A 21,033-nucleotide genomic window follows, 5' to 3' on the forward strand; every position below is an offset into this window, starting at 1 on the left:
GAAAAATCTGTGTCTTAACTGTAAAACACAGAATTGACCTTGATCATGAAAGTGAAGTGTTGCATGTTTTGGCAATAAAATAAGCATTATTCCAGCTGTGCTTTTCTTTCTTGTTTAAAATAAAGACACAGTTTTAGTGATTGAATAGGTGGCTTGTCTTGTTTCATTGTAAAGTACCCTCACTCTCATTGTGTTTTTAAGATATTGTGATGTGCTCTGGAAATGTAATGTAAAAGCACCTCACTTACATTTTGTTGCTTTGTTTATGATTCTTCACATCTCTAAATATAAAAAATATTGTACTGGTAGAGTAGTAGCAATAAAATAAAAAATCAGAAAAAGCAATGCTCCAATATGTGTTGGAAATCTAACAAATGGGAAATTCACTTGAGAAGAATTGGTGCGCCCGCAAAATAACTGGCCGAAAGTAGAACAAATTGTACCTCTTCCCATTTTTAGCTCGAAGTCCAGTGTTTTCCCACCTATCATCTTCCCTCCAGGGGCTTTGGACTATCCGTGCTTTCAAAGCAGAGCAACGTTTTCAAGAATTATTTGATGCCCAACAAGATCTTCATTCAGGTGTGTATACCTGTTTATTACTTTTCTACTAAGCTAATTTTGACTGATGTGCTAAAAATGACAAAGTAAGCATTTCTAATTCACTCACTTTATAGGATCACATTCTGGATAATATATAATCAGTCAGCCAATGTTTTTTTAGTGCCCTGGTTACCCAGGGATTTTACAGTGTGGATCACGGTGGCGAGGAATTTAGGCATGTTGCATCCAGAAGCACGGATTTCTTCAAAGCATAGTGGGTGGAGACTTTTCTGTTGTCAATAGGGCGTTAGTTTCAGAGACCCTTCTATTGAGCGTGCTCCTCTTTTTCGGTTTTGGTAGGTTTGAATCCAGCGATACAGAGCAGTGCGTTATTGGTTTATCTGGGTAGTATGTAGACTTCAAACTTAATTCCCTGCGTGACTGTGCAGCTTTCGTAGGGTTCTACTGATGTGGTCTGGATGGGACTTGCGAGATTGTGACTTTTATGGCTTCATACATCGTTTTAGAGAGGAGAGGTGATAGGATGAAGTTGTGTTTTGAAAGCTGAGATTCCTTTTATGCATCCTCTTTGGGGTTTTTCCTATGAGTTAAGAGGCAAGCCAGGCGAGAGCTTGGTCAGATATCCTACACATATCCCAGTAACAGTTTTCAGCCTCTGTAATAGGAGGGTGTGGTCAATAGTGTGGAAAGCAGCTGAGTGGCCCAGCAGGATGAGAATTGATGGAAATTTCTGGTCCAGCGAAGTCAGCAAGTTCTCTATTACACTTATCATGGCAGTTTTTTTTGCTGTGATGTCATCTGAAGCCTGATTTTTGGCCAGAATGTTATTGTTTTCTAGATGTTTGGGATATTTGGTAGTGATGTAATAAAGATATGAGGCCTTATTTTGCATTGTTTCACTTTTAAAGTGGGTTGCATCAGTCAATCTTTAACACATTTTATGTTTCTGGTTTGTGTAGTAACTGCTCTACTGTATGTACAATAAACTGATGCATGTTAATTGCCATCTTCTAGTAAACTAGTTTTCGATTTCTTTGCTGAAAACACTGGTTGTATACTTGTATTTCTTTAAGCTTGAAATGTTGAACTAGGAGGTATTACCATTTTCCATAAAATAAGTTGTGTTTGTATTGATGGTAATGCACCTTATGGATTATTCTAAAAATGGAGGAGTTGTCTTTTTTGTTTTTTCTTGTATCTTAATACTTTTGTGTATTAGTCTAATGCAAGTACACAATGTTTTCTCTTTCAGTGTCTCAGTAATGTGTTGTGAAGATTATTGTTTCATATGTAATTTTATATACAATGGTGGTAACTTTGCAACTAAAAGCATAACTGTAAATTTACAGAACTTAGCCCAAAAGCATAACTGTAAATTTACAGAACTTAGCCCAAAAGCATAACTGTAAATTTACAGAAATAAAATAGCCCCAGAACATTTATTTGAAAGTAATGCCCTGGTTGGAAGAGTTGAGGTGTGAATGATGATAGGACAGATATTCTCTGAGAAATAATGTCTTGGGAGAGTATGTTACTTGTACACTTTTTGAAGGTCTTTTTGCCATGTTTGTTGCGATTTGTTTACCTCTGCCTTAATATTTGTGCAACACTGTGTTTTCATTAACCATGATGCATGTGCATACTGTATATACTGTACAGCATTTGTTTTGGCGCATGTCAATAATTAGATTAATAGTCATGTAGAAAAGGGTTTATGACTTATGACTGGTGAGTTGTTGGTCTAAATTACCGTAGATCATCAGACTAATAGCCAAAAACAGCTGGTAGCAACATTGGTTGTGTCATCGATTTCTATCTAATTAGCATAGAATTGTAAATAGTGGGGATTTGAGAATGTTATTATGTCTTAAGAAGCTTTTCTGTGTCACTTGGACCATTCGTGTTTCTATTACAAGATGGGAACAAATGGGTACAGTAGTTGTGTACATAAATGCAGTTAGGTCTTATATTGGTAGGATGTCCAAGGTCAGACTAGGACACAGTGCTCCTAGATACTGTATATGCCTTTTTCAGGGCTTTCCAGTGGTACCGGCAGATTTTATTAGTAAATAGTAGTGTACCAGGAGTTGAAGAAATCGTTTTGTTTTTTTAAGGATCGATATGTCCACAAAAACATGATCTCCTGGGTGGGGTTGAATAAAAGCAAAACTGTTAACAACCTTCCATCGTGAGAGAGAACTGTTTATGTTAAGGCCTGGGGTTATATCCTGTGCTAAACAAGGGGCTCGATGAGGAAGAGGATTGCATGAAGACATCCCCTTGTATAATATGGATTGTCAAGTCTGTTCAGCTGTGATTGTGTCAATACTGTATTATGAATAAAACCTGCTCTTACTTTTCACTGTGTTATTTGGACTTGACCATATTATTGTGATATTGTATGTAACCTTGTATTGTCACCGTAACTCTGTGCCCAGGACATACTTGAAAACAAGAGCTAACTCTCAATGTATTATTTCCTGATAAAACATTTTAGAAATAAAATTAATTATTCACAAGTATATTGGTTCATATTTACAGTATGAAATGGTGCTTTGCCATAAGACCACTGGTGCAGGAAGACCCCTTTATAGCCAATTCACTTGAATCAGCTGTAAGATTTCTTCCGGCACCTAAAGATGTCTCGCTTATTAAATATGGTCCACATTTCCATTACTTAATACATAATTGGATTACTAGGTAAGATCTGTATAAAGCTATCACTTAAATAAGGTAAGAAATCCTAAAAGCACCAAGGACTGTAATTGTCAAACATTTAGTTGACCTTGTACTATGTTTTTTCATGTTTTCATATTGTGTTTTACATGCACTACTTTCTCTTTAGAGGCCTGGTTTTTGTTTCTGACTACATCCCGTTGGTTTGCAGTACGTCTGGATGCCATCTGTGCCATGTTTGTTATAGCTATTGCTTTTGGTTCTTTAATTCTTGCTAAAAGTAAGTACATATGATGATGATTTGCAGCCTCTTTGTAACTCACTTGGAGTGAACTAATACGGACATAAATCTGTTACAGTCAAAATGTGAAGGCTTAATCTATTATGGGAAACAAATGCTGGAGGAAAAAAAGGTTTAGGACCAAGAAACAACGTCTTTGCATGACACATTCGCAAACCCGAAAACGTTTGGATAGTGAAAGTACCGTAGTTTGAGTGACACTGCAGCAATATTATTTTGTTTGTCATATTTGCGACATGTGCACTGAACATCTGAAACAAAAACTGAGCGGAAATAAAGAAATACATCATTACTTAAAAAATGCAAGAAACTACTTTAGCTCCTACAAATGTCTTCCTTTACACTTGTATTCCTTAGTATTTCTTTTACTTTATTTTCATAATGACCCAGCTATTTTCAGCCCAAAACTGAAAACCTTCTGAATACATTAGTTCTATATAATAGTACAGAATTGCTCATAGTTTATGAAACATTTACGGCCTTCAGTTTTTAACAAAAATGTAATTGAGAAGCCATTATTTTTGTGGTGTATTAGAAATAAAACAAGGTGTTAATAGTTTTGATGAATTCCACACACTATTTGGCAGGTGTGAGAGGCATTATTTAAATGTATATTGGTTATTGTTCTTAATACATATATTGCATATATTACACTTATGATTTTCAAAACTTTCCATATTCTAATTTTCCATTGTCTTATGATGGTGTAATACCCTGCTTCAAAAATGCAGCGTTAGTGCATCTTGCAGCATCTAAGAGATGTAGAATCAGTGACTTCCCAAGAGGATATTTTTTCATTCACTGGAGCCATCTTTACTTACAGTAAAACCTACAGTACAACAATGGGATTTAATTATCCATGATAATAGAAGTCTCACAGAGCAATGACCAGTGCATTTATACATAAATAACACTACTGACTCAGGACAATACAAATAAAATAAGGGCAGATTTGGGGTGACTACTACTGGTAATGATATGATTTCTCAAGAAAATTGTGAGTGCTAAATAATGTTATTGAAATGCTCTTTTATTATGTTCTTGCAGGTCTTGATGCAGGACAGGTCGGTTTGGCATTGTCTTATGCCATTACAATCATGGGAACATTCCAGTGGGGAGTCCGACAAAGTGCCGAAGTTGAGAATCTGGTAACAATTACTGTATCTCTAAATGTTTCATCTTTTCAAGTCGTCTTTCATGTCTGTGACAAGACTGCAATTCTGCTTTCAAATACTGTATTTTACAAAGTTGTTGCAACTAGGAAATTAATAGGATGAGAAATGTTATATCCAATGATTTTGTTTGTATGAACTGTATATCTTTATTTATATAGCACCATTAATGTACATGGTGCTTCACAGCAGCAATACACATGACAATCATATAAATAACAAATAATACAAATAACACATAAAGGGAAAAAGTGCTTCAGACATAAAAGTGATACTTTGGAAAAGGAGTCCGTGCCCCGAAGAGCTCACAATCTAATTGGTAAGTGGGAAACAGAGACAGTAGGAAGGTGTTCTGGCAAGTGCATCTGCAAAGGTTCAAGGTCGATGTACGATGTATGAGGTGTAAAGTATCCGCCACAGAGCTATTTGTATGCTTTGATATGGAGGTGTGTTTTAAGATGGGTCTTAAAGATGGATAGAGGGGGTACTAGTCGGATATTGAGGGGAAGGGCATTCCATAGGTGTGGGGCAGTTGTTGAAAAAGGTTTAAGGTGCTAGAGGGCTTTAGACACAAAAGGGGTAGAGAGAAGACATCCTTGAGCAGAACGCAAGAGTCGGATTGGTGTATAGCGAGAAATTAGGCCTGAGATGTAAGGAGGGGCAGTAGAGTGTAAAGCTTTACAAGTGAGGAGGACAATAGAGTGTGGGTTCCGTGGTTTGTTAGGAAGCCAGGAGAGGGATTTCAGCAGAGGAGACGCTGAGACAGATTTAGGAAAGAGTAGAGTGATTCTGGCAGCAGCATTAAGGATAGATTTTAGGGGAGATATGTCAATGGCAGGAAGGCCAGACAGCAGTAGATTACAGTAGTCAAGATGGGAGAGAATGAGGGCGTGTGTCAGAGTTTTAGCAGTGGAGCAACAGAGGAAAAGGCGTATCTTTGTAATGTTGCAGAGGAAAAAATGACAGGTTTTAGCTACCTTTTGAATGTGAGGGGAGAATGGGAGTGGAGTTGTGTGACCCCTAGGCATCGTGTTTGTGCTACTGAGTGAATGATAGTACTTCCAGCAGTAATGTGGAAGGAGGTAGTAGGGCTAGGTTTGGGAGGAAATATGAGGAGCTCCGTTTTTGCCATGTTAAGTTTAAGTCGGCGGAGGACCATCCAGGATGATATAGTGGAGAGACATTCAGAAACTTTGGTCTGTACAGCAGGTCAAGTGTTGAAAAGTAAATTTGTGTGTCTTCTGCATACAGGTGATAAGTGAACTCAAGAGATGTGATTAGGTCACCTAGACAGTGTGAAAAGAGAAGAGTGCCTAGGACAGAGCCTGGGGTGCGCCAACAGAGAGATCGGTAGAGGAGGAGGAGGTGTTGGCAAAAGAGAAACTGAAAGTATGATATAAGAGGAGATACAGGATAGAGCTTTGTTACGGATACCAAGAGTATGGAAAATGTGGAGGAGAAGATGGTGATCCGCAGTATCAAATGCTGCAGAGAGGTCAAGTAATATGAGCAGAGTGTATTGACCTTTGTCTTTGGCAGCATGTAGGTCATTCGCTGATTTAGTGAGGGCTGTTTCCGTGGAGTGAGCAGTGCGGAAGCCAGATTGTAGAGGGTCTAGGAGAGAAAAGGTGTTGAGAAAATGGAGCAAGCAAGAGAATACAAGACGTTCAAGGAGTTTAGAGGCAAAAGGCAGGAAGGAGACAGGCCGATAGTTAGAAAGACAGGTAGGGTCAAGCTTGCGGTTTTTGAGTAATGGTATAACTGTTGTATGTTTGAAGGAGGAGGGAAAGGTACCAGAGTAGAGGGTGGAGTTTAAAATGTGTGTGAGTGTAGGAATTTTAGTAGGAGCAATAGGTTTAAGGAGATGGGAGGGAATGGGGTCAAGAGGGCAAGTGTAGAGGGAGAAGAGGAGATCAGCAGTGAGACATGTATGTATTAATATTAATATATTAATATTTATTTATATAGCGCCGTTAATGTACATAGGTCAAACGTGGCAATCATATAAATAACAAATAGCACATAATGGGATGAAGTGCTTCAGACTTAAAAGTAACATTTAGGAAAAGGAGTCCATGCTCCGAAGACCTTACCATCTAATTGGTTGTTTGGATAAACTTACAGAGACAGTAGGAGGGCGTTCTGGTAAGTGTGTCTGCAAGGTTTATGTATGAGGTGTCAAGTATCAGCTACAGAGCTACTAATATGCTGCTACTAATATAATAATAATAATAATAACATGTTCTTGTATAGCGCTGCTAGTTTTACGTAGCGCTTTACAGAGAAATTTTTGCAGGCACAGGTCCCTGCCCCGTGGAGCTTACAATCAATGTTTTTGGTGCCTGAGGCACAGGGAGATAAAGTGACTTGCCCAAGGTCACAAGGTTCCCCTGGTTCAAACTCTGTGCCAGTCAGTGTCTTACTTACTGAGCCACTCCTCCTAATATGCTTCGTTAAGCAGGTGTTTTTTAAGGTGGGTCGCAAAGGTAGATAGAGAGGGTACTAGTCAGATATTGAGGGGAAGGGCATTCCAGAGTTGTGGGGCATTCAGCAGGAAAGGTTTAAGGCAGGAGAGGGCTGTAGATCAAAAGGGGTAGAGAGAAGACATCCTTCAGCAAGAGTCGGGATGGTGTATAGCGAGAAATTAGGGCTGATATGTAAGGAGGACCAAAAGAGTGTAAAGCTTTAAAAGTGAGGCGAATTGAGTGTTGGATACAGGATTTGATTGAAAGCCAGGAGAGGGATCTCAGCAGTGGGACGCTGAGACAGAGTTAGGAAAGAGTAGAGTGATTCCGTCACATCCTCCTCTGTGACAGCAGAAAAAGAGTCAAGGAAGGCAGGAGGAGAGTTAGGAAGAGGTGTAGGATAGAAGGAGGATACAGAGGGGATGTCCTGACGTATGTTTTCCACCTTTTCCTTGAAATAGTCAGCAACGTCCTGAGGTGAGATGGAGGAAGAAAAACAGGTAGCAGAGGATGGTCTGAGTAGGGAGTCAAAGACAGAGATGAGTCGGCGTGGGTTAGACTTGTGCATACTGATTGGTTAAGAAAAGTAGGGTTGTTTAGCCTGGGAGAGGAAGACTAGTGAAGGAAGTCCTGCGAGAGTCCAGAGGCGTTCAGAAGAACGAGTGCAGGAACGCAGCATGCACGTGTGGAAATTTAGCCAGGGTCTAGGGTTAGAAGGGCGAGAACGGCAGAGAAAGCCAGGCATGTAGAGATGAGAGAGGAGCGGAAAGTGGAATCAAAACCTGGTAGGTTAATGGAGTGCAGGTCTCTTTAGAAATGAGGGGTAGATAGAGGTGGAGAAGGGGAGAAGTGAGAGAGAGAGAAAATTAGATGAGTTGATGGTCAAAGAGAAGAAGGGGGTAAATGGAGAAATCAGAGATGCCTACTGTAAGAGATGTGTGTATGAGGTTAACCGATTTGGTGAAATTATATCTTGCTTTATTGAGCTTGTTCCTTTATCCATGCAAAACATACAAAAACAACAAAATAACAAACCCCTGTCCCTTTGTAAAGGCTAAGTTACTTAACCAGACCCTATCTGCAGGACTGGAGGGCTATTCCCATTACCAGCCTATCATCCCAAAGTCTCAGGAGGTACCTTAAGCAGGTGGCCCTCCATGTCAGTCTCTGACAGGTTCCTCGGTCCTCTGTGTCCAGGAAATATAGTTGTCTGGATGTCTTGATCTGAGCAAAGCCTTTGTGCTCAAAACAGTGTATGTGTGCAGGCTTCTCTGCTCTCCTTCTGTCAGCCCAAATGTGAGCTACGGAATCTCTCCTGTGTCTCACATTAAGCTTTTCTTTCAGACTTAATTGGTCAGGTGGAGTCTGGTTAATTGCCTGTTGCACTTAACCAGATTCCTGCTGGTTTTAGAGATAGTTTCTTCAACAGGGATAAGTCCCTGTTACACCTACTATCTCTATAATACTAATATCTATTATTATAGGCTAAAGCTGTAAAATTCCAGGCATTATTGAAATCCCTGCTCTCTTGATTGGTTAAAATTCCGAGCATAATTCATTCAGTAATGCCCAGAATTTTTGCAGCTTGTAATGTGTTTATTTCCAATGTGTTTATTTCCAGCCAATCAGCTTTTCCTTTTGTCAGAACAGCTCTGAGAAAGGGCAGGGGATTGGTCAGGAGGCAGGAACAGCTCGCAGACAGGGCAGGGGATAGCAGCAGCAGGCACTGACTCCTCCCCCTCCCTCCATGAACACAGCTTCATTTTGAGTTGAGCAGCGAGAGTGCTTGTGTAGCTGCAAAGTAAGTGGCTGCCAGCAGTGTTTGTAGATGCAGTTTATCTGTGTGTGTGTGTGTGTGTGTGTGTGTGTGTGTGTGTGTGTGTATGTAGCTGCAGCTGCAGAGTTTTTGTGTGTGTGTAGCTGCAGTGTGTGTGTGTGTGTGTGTGTGTGTGTAGCTGCAGTGTGTGTGTAGCTGCAGTATGTGTGTGTGTGTGTAGCTGCAGTGTGTGTGTGTGTGTGTGTGTGTGTGTGTGTGTGTGTAGCTGCAGTGTGTGTGTAGAGCTGCAGGGGGCGGCAGTGGGTGGGTGTAGATAGCTCTATTGTAAGTGTATATAGAGGTGCTTTAATGTATATTTACCATTTTATTGTAATTAAAGAAAATCTATATAACTATACAAAAGTGTCTTATTTATGGGGGGGGGAAAGCCTACATTTAGCCTATAATAGCAATAATCCCCTCAGAACAGGGCATTGCTGGCCAATAATGCCCTGCCTGGGTTAAAGTCCCTCGGCTTCGCCTCGGGCCTTCAACTCTTCCAACCAGGGCATTATTGGCCAGTAATGCCCTGTTCTTCAGGGATTATTACTTAATTAATATTCATTTATCCAATTGACTAACCTAGAATATATTGCTTTCAGTAAAGTGTTGGTCTATGTGTTTACCATATTAGTGTAAAAGGTAGGAATTCCTTAACCTCTGTGACCGCTACAGTATAATAGGGCCATGCTTGTTATACTTTGAAAATAACTACAGGCATACCCCGCATTAACGTACGCAATGGGTCCAGAGTATGTATGTAAAGCGAAAATGTACTTAAAGTGGAGCACTATCTTTTTTCCACTTATCTATGCAAGTACTGTCCAATTGTCCTATATGTGCATAACTGGTGTAAATAACGCATTTGTAACAGCCTCTATAGTCTCCCCGCTTGCGCACAGCTGTGGTACAGGTAGGGAGCCGGTATTTCTGTTCAGGACGTGCTGGCAGGCGCATGCGCGAGCTGCCATTTGCCTATTGGGCAACATGTCCTTACTCGCGAGTGTACTTAAAGTGAGTGTCCTTAAACCGGGGTATGCCTGTACTGTGTATACATAAAATCCCTTTCTACACTGGTTTGTTGTTTCACACTCCCAGCCCGTTTTTCACACCCCACCCCTGCACCAGCCCATTTTTCACACCTGCACCAGCCCGTTTTTCACACCCCCATCCCTGCACCTGCCCGTTTTTCACACCTGCACCAGCCCGTTTTTCACACCCCCCCACCTCTGCACCAGCCCGTTTTGCACACCCCCACCCCCCAACCCCTGCACCAGCCCGGTTTTCACCCTCCCACCCCCCAACCCCTGCACCAGCCCGGTTTTCACCCTCCCACCCCCCCACCCCTGCACCAGCCCGTTTTTCACACCCCACCCCTGCACCAGCCCGTTTTTCACACCCCCACCCCTGCACCAGCCCGTTTTTCACACCCCCACCTCTGCACCAGCCCGTTTTGCACACCCCCACCCCCCAACCCCTGCACCAGCCCGGTTTTCACCCCCCCACCCCTGCACCAGCCCGTTTTTCACACCCCACCCCTGCACCAGCCCGTTTTTCACACCCCCACCCCTGCACCAGCCCGTTTTTCACACCCCCACCCCTGCACCAGCCCGTTTTTCACACCCCCACCTCCCCCAACCCTGCACCAGCCTCTTTTTCACACCCTCACCCCCCCAACCCTGCACCAGTCCGTTTTTCACACCTCCACCCCTGCACCAGCCCATTTTTCACACCCTCACCCCCCCAACCCTGCACCAGTCCGTTTTTCACACCTCCACCCCTGCACCAGCCCATTTTTCACACCCCCACCCCTGCACCAGCCTGTTTTTCTCACACACACACCTCTGATCAGCACATCCTCTCCCCGGTACTAAGCCCCGCCCCCGGCATGCTCTGACCTCCAACCCGCCCCCCGGCATCCTGCTATTGAAAAAAAAAATACTCACGGCTGCCGCATCCTCCTCATGCTGCTGCTGCCCCCGCGCACCACAAAACCCGGGGGCGGGGAGAAAGGGAGGGGGGCAGGGAGGATGAATCGCCGCCATTTTTTAAAACTTTTTTTTTTAAACTTTTTTTTATTATTATTTATTTAATTAACTGGCGCCCGGCCGGAGTCATCGCGGGCCGCACAGAGAGGCAAGGCGGGCCGTATGTTATGCAGGCCTGGTGTATAGAAATAAGCATTCACTCTTCAGGCTTATCACTAGTTCACTTGTGTTTTTCACATATGGACAATTAGAATATTTTAGACTTTTTTAGTTCTATGCAGAGAGCAGCTTGTTCTAGACTGTGTACAAGCTTGTGGTTACCTGAAAATTAAAGTAAAAACTGCTCCATTACTTTTCTATAAAAATATATGAGTAATTCTTAAACCCAGATGCATAATAACATCCTCCTTTATACCTTGATTCTTTCTAGATGATATCTGTAGAAAGGGTTATGGAATACACTCAACTTGAAAAAGAAGCAGAATGGGAATCTAAGAAGCGTCCACCAGCAGACTGGCCTAACCAAGGCATGATCGCATTTGAAAATGTCAATTTTACCTACAGCTTAGATGGGCCGTTGGTTTTAAGACACTTAACTGCTCTGATCAGACCAAAGGAAAAGGTATTTATGTGAACAATGTCAATTCAATATGTACTTATTGGTCCACTGGGCAAAATATTAAAATGGTGTAAAAATTGTATTGGACGAATTACACAATGTGTAATTGTTTTTCTTATACAGAACTTTACAGCGTAAACAGGATTTACACAGGGTTATAAAGTCAATACAAGGGCAAGAGATACAGACATTAATGTAATAATGGGGTATTGTGAGTATCTCAAGAATATATCAATGCAGATAAAGATTTAGATATATCAAATCAACAGTCATGTACTTAGTATATGAATAGAAGTTGGAATTAACGTAATATCAAAGGTAAATATATTTTGTGTAGGAGAAAGAGCAATGAGTGTAACAATAATGAATTGTTTGCATTGAGGCTGTTGCATTTTCAATTTTAAGAGATGTTTCTTCCACCTTTATTTAAATAGATGGAGCGAATGAAGTGGGAATGTTTGTTTTGTTGTTTTTGTTTAGACCAGGGATTAAAAAGCATAAAAGGCATTATCATGAGTGCAAACAAAGTGAGTCCGTTGTACCAGATAAACAGTATCAAAATATGCAGGGACCAAAGGCAGGTGGGAGTACTGTAGTAACTGTGATTTTGCAGCAAATGATCACAGGCTAATTCAGTAGCTTTGGCAGCATAGAAGTCAGGTTTGAAGTGGATGAAAGAACAGCTAGGATAGTAAATTCCAATCCTCATATAAGGATTTTCTGTGCAAATTCACAAAGCCCCTTTACAGGTTAATTGCTGTTCAAGTCAACAGCAGTTAATGTGGGATTGCAATGTCATATCCCATATTGTATCTTGGTAAAATGTCACCTTAAAGTATGGAAAAGTGGGAGGTAGTGGAAGATGAAGCGTTAATGGATGTTTAATTTAGGAAAGTAAATTTAAAAGTAAGCAGGTTGAAACGGCCATAGAGTATGAGATTTGAGACTTGGGCATATTAAGAGGAATCTACTGTAATAATAACCCATAGGATGGAGCAGGCGATGTGTAATAAATTAACAAACACCTTTGCTTTGTGATAATGGAAGAGAAGTCTGGACTTAGAGTGTGGCGTTATGGAGACAATGATGGTTAGACAGATGGAATTCACTCTGCGTTTGACTTGTATCGTAAAATACTGTTTGGTAGAAGTGGTTAAGGGGGAAGTTAACATTAAGAAACCGGAGACAGATTTAGTTGACAAATCGGTCAATTTGGTTGCTCTGTGTGAAAGACACATACAGTAATGAAGAAAACACGCAATTTCCTTTTTAGGTTTTGAGACAAAAGTGGGAGTGCAAAGGAAACTGAATTTTATGTTCAGTCAAGGTTAAAAGTGAGTGGAATAAGCATCGTATAATGAAAGGGGGAGAAACGAGGATAGTACAGTTCTGAAGAAGGTACTGTAAGATTGGTCAAATAAAGAGGGTGGAGAGGGTCAAGTTAAATAAGGTTGCTGGTAGGATGAACTTAATATCATCAAGACATGTCATGGAGGGTAGTTATTATGACACAGGATATGTGCGCTGTAATTATTTATTTATAAAATATTTTACCAGGAAGTAATAGATTGAGAGTTACCTCTCGTTTTCAAGTATGTCCTGGGCACAGAGTTAAGACAAATAATACATGGTTACAAATACAGTTACATAAATGAGCAGGGTATACATTATATACAAGACATTGCATGCACAGTTAAAAAATATATATATTATAGGCGAATGAAACAGTTACAGACCAGATTAAAATGTGTGACAGCCTTGGATTTGAAAGAACTTAGACTGGTGGTGGATGTGAGAGTCTTGGTAGGTTGTTCCAGTTTTGGGGTGCACGGTAAGAGGAGGAACGACCGGATACTTTGTTGAGCCTTGGGGCCGTGAACAGTCTTTTGGAGTCTGATCTCAGGTGATAAGTGCTGCATGTGGTAGGGGTGAGGAGCTTGTTCAGATGGCTGGGTAGCTTGCCCATAAAGAATTTAAAGGCAAGACAGGAAAGGTGAACTTTGCGCCTAGACTCTAGTGATGACCAATCTAGTTCTTTGAGCATTTCGCAGTGATGTGTGTTGTAGTTGCATTGGACAACAAAACGACAGATTGAATTGTAGAGGGTGTCAAGTTTGCTAAGGTGGGTTTGAGGTGCTGTGCCATATACTATGTCTCCATAGTCAATAATTGGCATTAGCATCTGCTGTGCGATACACTTTCTGACCAGGAGACTTAGGGAGGATTTGTTCCTGTAAAGTACCCCTAGTTTGGCATAGGTCTTGGTTGTCAGGGTATCAATGTGCATTCCGAATGTTAAGTGGGAGTCAAACCATAAGCCCAGGTATTTAAAACTAGTGACAGGGGTTAGGGTGGTGTTAGCGTTGGTTCTAATCAGGAGCTCAGTCACTGGAAGCTTTACAAATTTAGTCTTGGTCCCAAATACCATTGTTACAGTCTTGTCAGTGTTTAAAAACAGTTTGTTTTTGGGAAATCCAGTTTTCGAGTCTCAAAAAGTCAGACTGAAGTATGTGTTGAAGGTCAGAGAGGCTATGGCTGTGTGCATATAGGATTGTGTCATCTGCATACATGTGTATTGAGGCTTCCTTACAAGCTGTGGGAAGATCATTAATGAAATGTCCTGGGCGAGTGCGTGTTTCACCGAGTGACTGACTGTTTTTGGGTGGTGCAGGAGGTCTGTTGATAGAGCAAAGCAGGAAGATAAAAACTTGAAGAAAATAGTTGATCAGCATAAATGGAAGTGAGAGACATTGAAAAGAAAAAGATAGGGAAACAAACCTTAACGTTTAATAGAAGGAAAGATGGTCAGCATGTAGAGTTAGGTAACAAAAACCTTCAAGGAGAGGTGACACAACAGAAAAGAATGATTAGGTTCTTGTCAAGGTGCGGAGAGAAGTTCATTTTTACTGTTCAATGAATCATATTTACTAGGTAAAATAACATAGCTTTGAATGTTATCATGGGCGAGAGGCTATAAAATATCTAATATACGCAACTGCTGATCTGACAGCAAGTATAATGCAATCACAGATTGTGATATAGTTTTTGTGTTAGCCTTGGTGGATAAAATACAATTTGAATCTATTCTAAAGTTTAGATGTTATAAAGCTTCTCTTCTAGTAAATGTAAAACAATGTGCTTCATGTAATGAATTGTTTTTTAGTTGATCTGATTGCACAGATATTAATTTCAGACACTGAACTTATTAAACTGGGTGACGGTTTTACATATTTTTTAGGTTGGAATAGTAGGAAGAACTGGAGCAGGAAAAAGTTCACTCATAGCTGCTCTTTTCCGTCTGGCTGAACCTGAAGGAAAAATTTGGATTGATAGGATTTTGACATCTGAACTTGGCCTACATGATCTACGGACAAAGATGTCTATTATACCACAGGTATCGTGGAAATTGACAATTCCTTTTTTGTTTGTTTTTTGTATGCGACAATTCAGATTGGCAGGTCATGATCTGCACTACCATGCCAAGAAATGTATTTGAGTCAGTGTAATGTGATACTAAGTATTACTGTACACTTGAAACTGGATAACACTTATACAGAATAGAGACTCAAACATTATTGACCCCACCCATAATTTCAGCTGCTGTTCTCTGCTCTCACCCCTGATGCACACTAACCACCTCCAAACATCGATATAGATACTCACCTGGTGCAGAAGGGTTTCTCATATTTCTTCTTCTTTGTTAAAGACACCATTGTTATTACTGTTTTTAATTTGTATAGTATGTTAGGAGATGGTGCCTTTTCTACCTATTCATTTACTGCCAGGAATGCCTTATGCAAAGAGTGGGCTTTGTTGCAAACCATTTACATTACCCATTAATGTAAAACAACGCTTTAAGAGTAATAATTAATTGTTTTCAGATGATGGCTCTTCAAGCTTTAATATAGACAAGTCATTCCTGCAAGACACCTACTGTGTGCCATGTAAGCCAGTGAGGCCATACTTGTGTGATGTTTCAATTAAGCGTCACACAGACTAAAATGAGATTTACGTCAAAATTGAAAAATAATCTCAAAGCTATTTTGTGGGTTTTTTTTAAATGAAAGGAATGATGCATTCTGCTTATTAGCTGCCGAGTCATTATTCATATGTATGTATATTTTTATAGTGCCAATCAGGTACGCAATACTTTGCAACTTTTTTTCAACATTACTATATAATTACAGAACAGGGAATCTATATATATTTTTGAAACCATTGTATGTCCCTGTGTCGGTCCTTCACTCCGCCTCGGGCCAATCTGATTGCTCCCTCGGACCGGCCGCCCTCCCACGGCTCTCATTGGCTCACCCCCCCCCCCTGTGTCCCACCCCCCACGGCTCTCATTGGCTGATGTACCTGCCCCCCCCCGTGTGTCCCGCCCTCCACAGCTACACCGCGTGCCCCTCTGAGCGCAGTGCAGCCACAGATTCTCCTCCTCACCGAGCGCTGCTGCAACCCCCCCAGCCGCACCTCACACCAGGGCGGCAACCTCCATCCGCACCCCCGCCGGATCAGTCCCTCACACCGCCGCCTCACATACACCGCGACCGGCCCCCCGCATCACCAGTCCCTCACACCACCACTCCAAGCCCGCCGCATCTCCGCCCGCTATCACGCCTGCCCGTCGCCTCTCTCCCACCCTCACGCCGCATACACTTACGGCCATCGCCTCTCTCTCTGCCGCACACCTCTCCCGCACGCCGCACACTCCAGGCCGTCGCCTCTAGCACGCACGCCCGCTCCTGCCTTTAACCCCCCCTCCCCGCTCTTGCCTTTCACCCCCCCGCTCTTGCCTTTCACCCCCCCCCCGCTCTTGCCTTTCACCCCCCCGCTCTTGCCTTTCACCCCCCCCGCTCTTGCCTTTCACCCCCCCGCTCTTGCCTTTCATCCCCCCCGCCCCCGCTCTTGCCTTTCACCCCCCCCCCGCTCTTGCCTTTCACCCCCCACTCTTGCATTTCACCCCCCCACTCTTGCCTTTAACCCCCCCCACTCTTGCCTTTAACCCCCCCACTCTTGCCTTTCACCCCCCCCGCCCCCGCTCTTGCCTTTCACCCCCCCCCCCCCCCGCTCTTGCCTTTCACCCCCCGCTCTTGCCTTTCATCCCCCCGCTCTTGCCTTTCATCCCCCCGCTCTTGCCTTTCACCCCCCACTCTTGCATTTCACCCCCCCACTCTTGCCTTTCACCCCCCCACTCTTGCCTTCACCCCCCTTGCTCTTGCCTTTCACCCCCCGCTCTTGCCTTTCACCCCCCCACTCTTGCGTTGAACCCCCCCACTCTTGCGTTGAACCCCCCCACTCTTGCCTTTCACCCCCCCCACTCATGCCTTCACCCCCCACTCTTGCCTTTCACCCCCCCCCCACTCTTGCCTTTCACCCCCCCCCACTCTTGACTTTCACCCCCCCCCACTCTTGCCTTTCATCTCCCCCCCACTCTTGCCTTCACCCCCCCCCACTCTTGCCCTCCACCCCCCCACTCTTGCCTTCACCCCCCCTCTTGCCTTCACCCCCCCCCGCTCCTGTCTTTCACCCACCTGCTCACTCAGTCACCCACCCAGCCAGTCACGCACCCACCCAGTCACCTGTCTTTTGTGGAAAATATAAAAAGAAACAGGTTGCATTGTAATCTTTTTTTCGGTATGACAATAAGAAAACAGTTACGTTCAAGTTGTGTGCTAAAAAATATTTTTCCCTGGTAGGTGCGCTATGGGTTGGGGGGGGGGGAGGGGGGTGCCCTGCTCCTTTCATTTGTCCTGAGCCCCATGCTTTCTGTTGACGACCCTGCTCCCGCCCGCTACCGCAGCGGACACCCCGCCCCACAGTAAGTCCGCTACCGCCACCCCCCCTGTCACACCCCCTGAAGCGCTATGTACATTAATGGCGCTATATAAATAAAGACATACAATACACACCGCACCCAAAGTCAGCCGCCGCAGAGATACCCGCAGGGTGCCGCTAACACACTGTCACTAACACACCTGCAGTGAGCCGCACAACCCTCCCGCCTGCGACTGGGGGGGGGGGCGGGAGAATCACAACACTCCCGCCCCCCCAGTGACCCACTGCTGCCGAGCTCTGAAGGGGGGGGAGAAAATCACTAACCAAAGGTGAGCCACCGCCGCTAACCTCTGAAGGGGGGGATTCCAACCCGCCCACCCAAGGAGACGTCGCCTAGCTGTGAAGGGGGGGGAATCCCAACCCTCCCGGCCACCCCCTCTCCCCCAGTGACCCGCCGCTGCTGAGCTATGAAGGCGGGGGGGGGGAAGAATTGGAGATGTGAAGGGGGGATATCGGAACTGTGAAAGGGGGGGGGGAATGGAGATGTGAAAGGGGGGTGGGGGTGAGCGTAGAGCGAGGGGGAGCGGGAAAGTTTTATCCCGGGCAACGCCGGGTATATCAGCTAGTATAATAATACAGGTAAGATCAGGACATACATTTAACATTGGGTGAAGAATTTACGTACGTACCCGAAGAGTTTACAATTGGGAAATTACTAAACAAGAGATTAAAGCTGAGATATAGGCACGGTTAGAGGAGTTTAGAGAAAGAGGGAAGAGATTTTGAATAAGAGAGAGGAGGATTTTGTAGTGAATGCAGAGTTTAATAGGAATCAAACAGAGAGTTTTCAGGAGTAGAGAAACAGAGATTGATCAGGAGGAGAGTGAAGTTATCCTTGCAGCAGCATTTTGAATAGATTGAATAGATTGAAAGGCAGAAAACTGCAAAGCAAGGAGGCTAGTAAAGAGAAGGTTGACGTAGTCCAGACGGGGTAGAATGAGGCCATGCATTAATATTTTTAGTAGTTGGAAACAGAAACGTTTGTATATTTACAGTGTAGCAGAGAAAGAAGTGAAGTACAAGATTTAGCAATAACATCAACGTGAGGAGAGAACTAATGAGAAGAGTCCAATATGACGCCTAAACAATATGCATGGGGAACTGGATTGATTCTAGTGTTCCTGACTGTGAAGGAAGATTTAAGTAGGATTATGAGCAGCTCAATTTGACATTTCGTTAAGTTTTTAATACATCCAGCGTCCATCTAGGAAGAGACTTTGGACTGGACTGCCGATGTGAGGATCGTTGTACATAGATACAGTCGTGTGTCATCTGCATATAAGTGATAGTTAAAGCCAAATTAATAAAAAAGATTACCAAGGGAGAGGGTTTAGAGAAATGAGGAGGGGTCCCAGAATCAAGTCATTAGGTACACCAACGGATAGATTAACAGAGGAAAAAGAGAAGATCCCAACATTTACACTAAAATAACAGTCAGAGAGTTTGGTAGAAAGTCAGGAGAGAGCTTTATCCCGATCACCCTGGGAGTTGAGATTGTGAAAGCAAAATAGGTAGTCTGTATCAAACGCTGGAGCCATGTCAGATAAACTGAGAAGGGGGAAAAAAAACAGACTCCTCTGGTTCTTCTTGCAGCTCTTTCTTATGAGGTGATCCTAATCCTCACTAAATTGTTCCCTAGTAAACACCAGGACATCTAAAAGAAAATAAGAAATAGAAGTAGCTTACTGAAGTTTGTTATGTATTGGACAATCAAACAAAAGTAATATATTCATGTTCAATTGGGTAAATATAAAGTTGTACACCACAAAATAGGCAGTGTAGTCCAAATGGTGGGTGTTACCGGAGCCATGTAATATACCGCCCACCTCGCTGCACCACCAGCAGGAACCAGAACTGGAAACATCTACAAATTACACGAATGCAATTCACACCGACATGCTTCATCAGAGGGATATGCAGACACCCCTTATTGATATGTCTATATATATATACAGCAAACCACATAACCCTGTTACATGGGAGAAAGCATCTCTAGTACATGAACTGAGATTCAGGAGAATAGTTGTAGAGGTAGTCACAAAAGGAAACTCTTGTCTGACAGGATACAGCCTTTTTTTTAAATAGTTCACAAAAGTTTGAGGCGTGAGAGTCCGTTAGTAGAAGGTTTGAGGAGAGCAGTAAACACAAAAAAAGGCATTGTGGGTTAGACTTGTGCATGTTAAATGTAGACAAGTAACTTTGCTTGGCTCTAAATAGTGCTGATTTCTAACAGGACCGGAGAAATTTGTAATGGAAGAAATTAGCAAGAGTGCTAGACTTCCATCCCGAGACGCTCAGAGGAGCGATTGGATGAGTGTAGAAAGCCAAGGTTGAGGATGGGAATGCTATTGAAGAATGGTAGTATGCTGGTCAAGACATTTTGAAAGGATAGTGCTGTAGACTATTACCAGATTGTCTAGGTCTGTGAAAGATCAAAAAGAGAGCTCACAGAGGGTTCCAGAACCTGATGATCCATGCATTGTTAATCCCTGGAATAGTGAGAGGAGATTAGGTGATGAATTAAGAAGAGAAAAGGGGAGGTGGGAAAAAAAAGAGAACAGTTTTTAGTGAAAATAAGGTCTTCTGTAGTGGCTAACATTATGGGTGCTGGAAGAAATTGGTGAATGCCATAGGAGAAAGTGACAGATAGAAAATGGGAAACCCAGGAGACAACTAAAATGTCCTAGGAGGATGGCTGGAGTGTGAGAGGAGAGAAAAAATGACAGCCAGGATTCAATGTCAGAGAGAAAAGTGGAGACAGCAGACGGAGGTGGAATATATGTAGCGGGGAATGTGTAACTCAAAGTATGGGAAGGACAGATAAGCAAGAGTAGATAATGCCTGGAAACAGCTGTGAGGAGTGGGGAAAAAAATTCACTCCCACTAGGAATGTGCGCGAAAGAAATGTCACCATAGAAGAGTGCTGCCTCTTTTACTGAGTCAGAACCTATGTTGAGTTAGGATTAACCCATTTGTTTTGGAAGTATAGACAACTTTAAAACATTTGTACATTGATAAGGATACAATCTATCTATTAATCATCAGGTTTCCCCCCAAAAGACCTGTAGTCAAGTGATGTACCGAGTGCCGGGTAATTACCCAGTACCTGGCGCTTTTTCAGCTACCCGGAAATTACCCAGACCCAGCAGCAGGTGTCTGGGACCAGCACCGGGTATGAATCAGCGACGGGTAATTTCAGAGCAGCTGAAAAGGCTTCAACTGTTACCTGCAGCCGGCGACGGAGGGTGAGAAAGACCACTGCGGAGGGTGAGAAGGACCGTGGCGACAACGTGGGAGAAGCAGCAGCAGACGTCCTTGTTCAGCTGGCAAGAGCAGCGGAACACAGTGCACAGCTGATGCTGGTGGGAGCCGGGGAACCATGTGACCAGAGCAGGAGTGTTCCTATTGGACAGCCAGCTCCTCCCCGGCTGTCCAATAGGAATGCTCCTTCTCCAGTCATATGGTTCCCTGGCTTCCACCGGCATCAGCTGTGCACTATGTTCTGCCTCGCCCGCTGGCTGAACAAGGACTTCTGCTGTTGCCACCGCCACCAAGATGTCTGCTGCTTCTCCCACGATGTCGCAGCGGGCCTCCTCA

The 21,033-nt window shown here is 43.3% G+C and overlaps 1 protein-coding gene across 2 annotated transcripts in view; it reads left to right on the forward strand.

The window, feature by feature from the left end:
- ABCC4 (ATP binding cassette subfamily C member 4 (PEL blood group)) overlaps positions 1–21,033 on the forward strand; it is a 356,776-nt gene that overhangs the window by 258,433 nt on the left and 77,310 nt on the right. For both annotated transcript variants that reach the window (XM_075590857.1, XM_075590858.1), the window contains exons 22-26: positions 460–579; positions 3,407–3,517; positions 4,586–4,686; positions 11,410–11,601; positions 14,837–14,992. In XM_075590857.1, coding sequence (XP_075446972.1) covers positions 460–579; positions 3,407–3,517; positions 4,586–4,686; positions 11,410–11,601; positions 14,837–14,992 — 680 coding nt within the window. The remainder of the gene's footprint in view (positions 1–459; positions 580–3,406; positions 3,518–4,585; positions 4,687–11,409; positions 11,602–14,836; positions 14,993–21,033) is intronic.

This window comes from Ascaphus truei, chromosome 3 (genome assembly GCF_040206685.1).
Source record: "Ascaphus truei isolate aAscTru1 chromosome 3, aAscTru1.hap1, whole genome shotgun sequence".
NCBI classification, from domain to species: domain Eukaryota; kingdom Metazoa; phylum Chordata; class Amphibia; order Anura; family Ascaphidae; genus Ascaphus; species Ascaphus truei.